The sequence below is a fragment of the Salmo salar genome, chromosome 04 (assembly GCF_965601325.2).
Source record: "Salmo salar chromosome 04, fSalSal1, whole genome shotgun sequence".
NCBI classification, from domain to species: Eukaryota; Metazoa; Chordata; class Actinopteri; order Salmoniformes; family Salmonidae; genus Salmo; species Salmo salar.
In genome coordinates this window covers 21,388,069-21,397,483 of record NC_138294.1, presented here as the reverse complement: position 1 = coordinate 21,397,483, position 9,415 = coordinate 21,388,069, and the positions used below count along the sequence as shown (strand labels likewise).

The following is a 9,415-nucleotide window of genomic DNA, read 5'->3' as shown; positions in this document are numbered from 1 at the left end:
GGGGGGATTGTTTACTAAATGAGGCCAGTGGAGTCCACTGAACAAACCATTGAAAACAACCACTTCTGGGCGAAAGAAGAGGAAGGAAAAATGTGTTTTCCCTGTGTTTTGCATTTTACTTAACCTTTGCCAAGGTGAAGCTAAAATATAAATTTAGGTAGAGAAGCTGTCAAGTCAAAACATGACATTTATCTGTTCTTCAATAAAAATGTATTATAAAGAAAACACATACATGTCTTCGTTGGACAAGAGATGTCTTTATTAAAATAATAATTCCTTGGAACCTCTGACTTTAATGACAGAAGAATACACAGTGGAGTAACCTGACAAGGTCATCGCTGACATCTAAAATGGATGCTAATAGTTGTAGAAAGGGCGAAACTAGACTACTTCTCTTTGGAATGAAACCTCTACGCAACTGAAGAGAACTGTGTCTCTAAGAAATAAATGTGATCACACAACATTCTACTACAAGAAAATATGTAGTACATCACCACATTTAGCAATGGCAAGAAATGATGCATTCCATAACTGTCCATCGGTCGTTGTGGACTAGTTCGAGCAGACAGTGGTATATTTTTGACTTTGCAGCTGCATCCACATTCATCCCTAGGGTCATATTCATTAGGATGCACCATAGGAAAAGGTTTTGCAATGAAAAAGAGTATTTCTAAATGGATAAGCTCACTTTTATGCCTACTGAACATGACCATGCTTAGCCCAGAGTAGACACTTTAAGCAACAGGAGGAAATTCATTCAAAATTCAGGCACCAATTTTTAGGTAGTTCTTCCCTAACATACTGATTTAATAGGGACAGGCATTGTAACAAAATGTCTCCTTGGTTGAAATCTAAACCTTAAATAAAATTAAGTCAATTAAAATCAAGGCTATTTATTTGTTGCTAATGGTAGACCATGTCTTAGTCTGGAATTGAAACTTAAACAATGGTGAAATGGAGCATATCAGCTTGGATTTCAGGTTACCCATGTCTTCCTGTGAGAGTTGGCCAACACACTGCTAAAATGAATGTGCCAAATCATCAATGAACCAACCAACAGTGATGTATTCCAATTTTCCCCAACTTGACTCATAAAAACAAACAAGAAACATGCATTCCCTAATATAGCAACGAGAAGACAGAACAACTCAAGTTATACAACTTCTGTGAAAAAATATGGCAACAGAACCTCTCTCTACAAAACAGTTACATTAAGTACATTCTGTATTAAATACCCAACCCCATCAGGAAACAAAAAGGTAATAAAGTACTCTTTATACCTAAAATATCAATAATGATTTGCATAGTGTGCTGCTTCTTTGATGTTTTTCCCCAGTTATATACATAAAGTACTAAAATAAGGCTAAGACATTGAGGGCTTCCCAAATGGCACCCATTACCCCATATAGTGCACTACTCTTGATTTATATGGTCAAAAGTAGTGCACTACATAGGAAATAAGGTGTTGTTTGGATGCAAACATTGAGTGCATCACCCTGATATGGAAAGCTCCTTTTAGAGAGACTTCATTATAAATAACGTGCATTCAGTGGACAGGACCTGGTGCACCATGGGAAAATGGAGTTAGCCGCAGCATTGAGAATTGACGTCAGAAGAACCCAGTGTCCTTAAGTATATCCCTAAATAAAATTTTAAAAAACGTCTAAATTGAATATCTAATGTGCATTGAAAACATAACATCAATGAAATATGTCTATTGAACAAAAAGTATTTGATTTAAGGTATTTAGCGACACACAAACTTGTTCTGTACAGTGAGCCTGATCTTCTAAGTTACTAGGCCTCTCCTTCACTCAAGAGTTTTGAACAACAACGACCACCAGATACATAACATTAGTGAATGCCATGGTCTACACCAACTCATAAAGTAAGTATGAGATGAATGTGACTCCCACTAGCATCCCACTTCTAACACCAACGCGCTAACCTGTAGAGTTTAGAGAGGTGCTGCTAGGGTACTTGTTACTGGTACCCCGTGTTTACAGCCAAGTTAGCGTTACTCATTGTGGATTTATTATTACTTTTCCACTATTTCTCTATTTTCTTTCTCTCTGCATTGTTGGGAAGGGCCCGTAAGCATTTCACTGTTAGTCTACACCTGTTGTTTACAAAGCATGTGACAAATACAATTTAATTAGTGATGAATATTCCGCAGGGAGAAATCCTGACAAAATAGGCTCCTGATTATTTCCAGTACAGCATGCAACCCCAGGGTGACAACACAGCACCACCAGAGATTTCGGTAAGGCCACGTATAAGTCCCCATTATATGGTGGCCATCACTACAAGACAACTAGAGCTGGTCACTGGAGAGGCTGTTGCTACCAGGGCAGTACACTGACATTTATGAATGCAATATTGTAGTCTAAAAGCTTAAAGGGACAGATTATGTGCCCTTTGTGTATCATTAACTTCTCATTGTTCCATTCAGCCTGTTCCATTCTATTCGGTCTTTGGTCGATTAGCCCCAAGCTTCCATTTCAGCATTCTTATTGGTTGGTGCAGGGGTTCCACCAAAGGCTTGAAGTAGGTCAGTACTTTCCAGTCATTATAAATCACATGACCTGCTCCTTGGATGTGACACAGGCCTATGCATACAACTCTCTGAGGGCAGAGCCATATACATATGAGTCTGTCTGAGGGGGTATCAACGGCAAATGCATCAAATGGATGAGAGATTCCTGTATGTTATGTGTTACTGTACATCAGAGCCCGCCGTTTTTATATATTGGTTTGGAAAAATATATTAGCCTCAAATAAAAAAAAAAATATATATATATAACAACCGTATAACAACCGATATATATATATATATATATATATCCCAATTTAAAAACTACCTCAGGGAGAGAGATAAAAGACGAGTGAATCAATCGAAGAGGTATAGTCTTCTTCATCAAGTAGTGTTGGAAAACATGAAACACTTTCAAAGAGTCTTTTTAAAACGTTTAAAATGACCCGTGTGGACACAACAGGTCAGGGACAGACACTCACTTCCCTGTGAGACAATGCTACCATAACATTATTAAAACATTATAATAATAATAATAATGTTATTATAACATTATTACAATGTTATTATATCGTTACTCCTCCATAGGGACGTGTGATAGTATTGAGTGCTCCTGCGCAATGGCCGCCAGTTCTTTGAGGAACTCTGTGAAGAGGACGGTTGCGAAGACCTCGGTCCTGGCCAGGGAAATGGTCTTGGGCTGGGGAGGAGGAGAGCTCTTCATCACCCTTCCTGCCTCCAGGGGGGAACATTCTCGGCTGTCTCCGCTGTTTGTATCTGTGGAGGATAAGTAAATAGAGATGAAAAATAAGACATTAGTAATAGTAGCGTTTAACTGCAGTTGGACATTGTCGCAAGCTCATGTTAGTCCACTTGAAAGAAGAAATTCTCCCATTTATATCAGTCTCATTTTCCTTTTTAAATCTCAAGCAATCTCATACCAATACATTCCTTGCTCAGAGAGAAAGCTCGCAGAAACCATTGGGAATGCAGTAGACTAGAGAAGAAGAATGTCAGGAGGTTGTTGTTTCTCCATTGCTGCAATGCTTCATGACCAAGCTGAATATATTATCCAAGTCCTCGAGGAGGAACCAAACAACACAAACTAAGCACAGATACAGTTTTAATCCTTCAGTGGTGCTTCATTGCAGCGATTAGAAACAACGTTATTGCTTGGCTCATTACTGGTCTTATGATCTAGGATATTGCCTCAAATCCTCTGTAAGCTTTGCCTGTATCTATTCTAATCTCAATGACCTGGCTATCTATGGCTATTGGCTACAAAACAGACCTAAATTACATTCTAATGATGATCATAGCATAGCTCACAATAAAGCTCAGAATTCAACATTGAACAACATCTATTCAAATAAAGCATTTATACTACCAGTACGTAACAGTACACAGTTATACGGTTGTTATAAACACTATGCATCCTGGCAGGGAAGCCATTACGTTAGCTTCAGAACATCTTTACTAACATGAAACCGGATATGTAGGACAGAGAATTATGGGTACTGTAGTCAATCAAGTCTCACCTTGACCCTTGAGTGAACTCTCCCTGGCTAGGAGGCAGTGCTGGGCGGAGGTGATCAGCTCTGGGAAGTCCTTCTTGGTCGAGGCCTGCTGCTCTATCTGGTTCTTAAGGGAGGCTAGTACCTGATATGAAAACACATATATAGTAACATCAGTAGAACATCAGACAGGAAATACAGTGCCTTCAGAAAGTATTCACACTCCTTGACTTTTTCCAAATTGGGTTGTGTTACAAAGAGGGATTAAATATGGAATAATTGTAATTTTTGGTCAATGATCTACACAAAATACTCTAATGTCAAAGTGGAAGAAAAATTCAAACATTTATTAAAACATTTATGAAAAATAAAACACTAATACATCTTGATTTGATAATTATTCACCCACTGAGACAATGTTAGAAACACCTTTGGCACCAATTACAGCTGTGAGTCTTTCTGGGTAAGTCTCTAAGAGCTTAGCACAGATGAATTGTACAATATTTGCCCATTATTATTACAAATATTATTCAAGCTCTGTCAAGTTGGTTGTTGATCATTGCTAGAAAGCCATTTTCAAGTCTTGCCATTGATTTTCAAACCGATTTAAGTTAAACTGTAACTCTGCCATTCAGGAACATTCAATATCGTCTAGGTAAGCAACGGCAGTATAAATTTGGCCTTGTGTTTTAGGTTATTTTCCTGCGGAAAGGTGAATTAGTCTCCCAGTGTCTGTTGGAAAGCAGACTGAAACAGGTTTTCCTCTAGGACTTTGCCTGTGCTTAGCTGTATTCCATTTATTTTTATCCTACAAAAACTCCCTAGTCCTTGCCGATGACAGGAATTCCCATAACATGGTGCAGCCAACACCATGTTTGAAAATATGAAGAGTGGTATTCAGTCATGTGTTGTGTTGAATTTGTCCCAAACAAAGCTTTGTATTCAGGGGAAAAAGTTATTTGCCTCATGTTTTGCAGTATTACTTATGTGTCTTGTTGCAAACAGAATGCATGTTTTGGAATATTTTTATTCTGCACATTATTTTGTTATTCTTTATTCTGTTCCTTCTTTTTACTCTGTCATTTAGGTTAGTATTGTAGAGTAACTACAATGTTGTTGATCTATTCTCAGCTTTCTCATATCACAACCATTAAACTTTGTAACCGTTTTAAAATCATCATTGGCCTCATGGTGAAATCCCTGAGCAGTTTCCTTCCTCTCCGGCAAATGAGTTAGGAAGGACGCCTGTATCTTTGTAATGACTGGGTGTATTGATACACCATCCAAAGCCTAATTAATATCATCACCATGCTCAAAGGGATATTCAGCGTTTGCTTTAAAAAAAATTGTATCTACCAATCAATGCCCTTCTTTGCGAGGCATTGAAAAACCTCCCTGGTCTTTGAATCTGTGCATGAAATGTATTACTCAATTGAGAGACCTTACAGATAATTGAATGTTTGGGGTAGTCATTCTGAAATCCTGTTAACCACTATTATTGAACACAGAATGAGTCCATTCAATTTATGTGATTTGTTAAGCACATTTTTACTCCTGAACTTACGTAGGCATGCCATAACACAGGGGTTGAATACTTAGACTCAATACATTTCAACATTTCATTTTTTATTAATTTCAAAAATGTTCTACTAACAAAATTCCACTTTGATATTATGGGGTATTTTGCGTAGATTAGTGACACAAAATCTTTAATCAATTTTAAATTCAGGCTATAACACATCAGAATGTGGAAAAAGTCAAGGGGGGGTGAATACTTTCTGAAGGCACTGTAGCTGCCAGAGCACAGAAAGTACAGGATAAATATTGTATCAAAGCTACAATGAGGTAGTCTCATTCGGCTATCCTGATCTCACGAGCTTACATTGAAACAAGATAGTGGATCAATGAGATAACAATGCTGAATTGTTTTGTTTTTTTGCACACATAAAACATTGTATTGTTCTACTAAGAAAAATGAATGCAATCATTGCATTTCCACAGCGCAAGATGCCTTATCAAAGAAAGTTTACATTTGTTTTGACTGAATTAAGCCAACAGGCTTTACGTACTTGATGCCAAGAGTATTGCTATACACACTATCAGGTGTAAAACAGGTAGCTTTTGCATAAAAGCATATCACACGATTGAAAACAAAACCAGAGGCATAAACCAGACAAAACAAGGACATTAAGCAAGACAAGACACACTGATGATGAGAGAACCAAACCGCATTCATCTCCATGACAAACAATCCACCTCTTTTAATCTGGACCCTAATGAAAATGAAGTACCCAGTGTTTGTACGTCAACAACTCGCCATCCCCTTTCATCCCCATCCAAACATTCCCTTTATTGCGAGCTTTCAAACAGCCCCATTCCATTTTGATTTACTTGTTTACACATCCTCTATTCAATTATGCATGAATCAGCCAGCAGGAGAGAAAAACACTGTTAAAGTCTCACTAGACTTGTTTCACAGCCATTTTGAACTCTGTTTTCATTGCCACGTTAAGTGTACGCCGCTCATAGGAAGCGTCCCAAATGGCACCCTATCCCCTATATAGTGCACTACTTTTACCCAGGGTCTATAATGCTCTGGTTAAAAGTAGTGCACTATATAGGGAATAAGGTTCCATTTGGGACACAGGCACAGTATTCATAATCTCCTTTCTAATTAATACTATTCATAACGGATCCCTCCTCTCTAACTTCTAACAGGTTGTTTCATGAGTCTCCAGAGGTTTAAACAGCTTAGAGCGGTGAGGGAGAAAAGCAAACAGTTTTTTGGGGGGAACGTTTTTACACCTCAAATGCTTACTAAATGGAGCAGAGTGAAATGTTTACTAAGAGAGTTGTGTCTCTCTTTTGAGCAGGCGTGCATTGCAGTGTCTATGATGAGTATCTTAACAGTAGGATTGTGTCCATCTCAGCCTCAAAGTCATTGAGAGAGAACAAAGGATACAGATAGACAGACAGACTGAAAGTCAATACATAGAGATAGATGGACAGACAGACTGACAGAATTATTGGAATCTAGGAGTGGACACTGGGCTGGTGACAGTCACACTCACACACACACACACACACACACACACACACACACACACACACACACACACACACACACACACACACACACACACACACACACACACACACTACCTGATAGAGTGAGCGCACGCTGGGCTGGAACACCATGTTGGTGTTGAGGAGGAAGGATTGCAGCAGGGGCTGGGGGTAGGCAGCCAGCTGGGCCAGTATACCAGTCAGCAGGAGGTTGACATGGAGAGAGTTATCCAGCATGTTCTCCAGACGTGACAACAGCACACTGACAAATGGCCCTACAGGAAGAGAGAGAGTCTTCATTCAGACTGTCGAACCTGGTTAAAGATCAAGAACAAGCCTTAAAGTAAGGCAGATAATACTTCAATCTACACAGGAAGAGAGAGAGAGACTTTACTCAGACTGAAGGTTTATATGTCTTACTTTAAGGTTTGTTATTTAACCAGGTTTGACAGTCTGAGTAAAGCCTCTCTCTCTCTCCCTATGAGCCAAATGCATTGTAAGATAACCACGTTGTGATTCTTCAGCAAACTCGTGACACGTGTTAGAGAGCTGACCTTCAAACCTGGTGAAGATATTTTACAAAAGTTAAGGCTTTTATTTCTGAGAGTGTTGTTTTATCTTACCTGTAAAAGGCACCGAATGGCTCCTAGTGCTGCCACTGCGGAGCTTGGTCCCAAACAGGGACGAGTGCTGCTTCTCCAGCTCTGGCGTATCCATAGAGAAGGAGCTGAAGTCCACCTCGTCCTCCTCCATGGGGGTGACCACAGGATTCCGGAACTCTTTGTCCACCGTTTTCACAGGGCTGCTCCCCCCAGTCCCGGCCTCGTCGCTGCCCAGCGTACGAATCAGCTCCTCGTACTGACCCATGAGGTCGTCCCCCACCTCAGTAGCCGTGGGGCTTTGGAGGTTGGAGTTGTGGTCCGCAACATGAGCTTTGACCTCCTTTGAGACCTCCGAGCCGTTGACCTCCATGTTGGTGGGATGGAGTGGAAGACTCAGGCCATTGCTAAGGGGGACCTCATCCTTCTCCTGCAGACTGGATTCTTTGAAATGGTCCTCCTCAAGTTTCAATTCTGAGTCCATTTCAGATTCCGGTAGTGTCTCCCTGCTGGGTCTGCGGCGAACCACAGTATCGCGGGTGTCCTTCTTTGCCACAAGGTCGTAGACCATGGCATCATCCTGGAAGTCAGACTCCTCGATGTAGGAACCCTTAACCAGCATGATGGCAGTCCTCCTCATCTCCTGGATGTGTTTGGGCGGCTCGGCTGCAGGCGGCTGTGGAGGTCTACTACTCTCAGCAGCAGCAGCCGCCTCGGGGGACACCACCGGACCGGCATCATAACTATCGTCCCACTCCAGCTCTAGTTGATTAGTAGGGGCTGGGTCTGTGGTCTGGGGCGGGCAGGGGGGACGAGGCCGTGGATATGACCTCTTGGGGTTGACTGTCTGGGCTTGGCGTCCCCTGGCCCCAGCCTCCTCCAGGGCACTGGGTTGGTACTCCTCTGGAGGGGGGTCCTCTCCATCGTAGGGGGCCGACCACACCTGGCAGGCCCGGGTGCAGCTGCTGATGCCCAGGCGGGCGTTGTAAAGGTAGTGCAGGTAGTTGACGTCCAGGTAGATCTCAGAGCCGATGACGCAGGAGTAGCCCGAGCCATCCTCCTCCAAAAAGGTCTCCTCGGTCTCTGAAAAACAGACAGAAAGATAGGGAGCACTACAAGTCAGTAATGTATCGAAGACAGACAGACAGACAGACAGAGACAGACAGACAGACAGACAGACAGAGGGAGGAAGCAGACAGACAGACAGACAGACAGACAGACAGACAGACAGACAGACAGACAGACAGACAGACAGACAGACAGACAGACAGAGGGAGGAAGCAGACAGACAGACAGACAGACAGACAGACAGACAGACAGACAGACAGACAGACAGACAGACAGACAGACAGACAGACAGACAGACAGACAGGACAGACAGACAGACAGACAGACAGACAGACAGAACAGACAGGACAGACAGGACAGACAGGACAGACAGACAGAACAAGTCAGTGTGATGAATAATATAATTAATCCTGGCTGACACACTGCGCTGCATGCACACTGCATTCACGCACAGCAGAACTAATGACGTTGACAATTAACCACAGGAGGCTAAACTGATTTCATTGAGATTTCATGAGTTGATAAAAACACTTTCTAATAAGGCCTCTTATGTTATTAATCTGACAACATGAGACTTCATGTAAAGATCATACAGAACCATAACTGATGGATGTTGAATGACTCTTGATAAGGAAT

The 9,415-nt window shown here is 41.4% G+C and overlaps 1 protein-coding gene across 3 annotated transcripts in view; it reads right to left on the bottom strand.

Annotated features, from left to right (window-relative positions):
- Window positions 1-237: 237 nt before the first annotated feature.
- LOC106602395 (FHF complex subunit HOOK interacting protein 1A-like) overlaps window positions 238-9,415 on the bottom strand; it is a 37,911-nt gene continuing 28,733 nt past the window's right edge. For 2 of the 3 annotated variants that reach the window (XM_045716602.2, XM_045716601.2), the window contains exons 11-14: window positions 7,736-8,794; window positions 7,209-7,387; window positions 4,071-4,191; window positions 238-3,309 (exon numbers count right to left, since the gene is read on the bottom strand). In XM_045716602.2, coding sequence (XP_045572558.2) covers window positions 3,107-3,309; window positions 4,071-4,191; window positions 7,209-7,387; window positions 7,736-8,794 — 1,562 coding nt within the window. In that variant the 3' untranslated portion in view covers window positions 238-3,106. The remainder of the gene's footprint in view (window positions 3,310-4,070; window positions 4,192-7,208; window positions 7,388-7,735; window positions 8,795-9,415) is intronic. The other variant, XR_006769561.2, reaches the window with a different exon arrangement.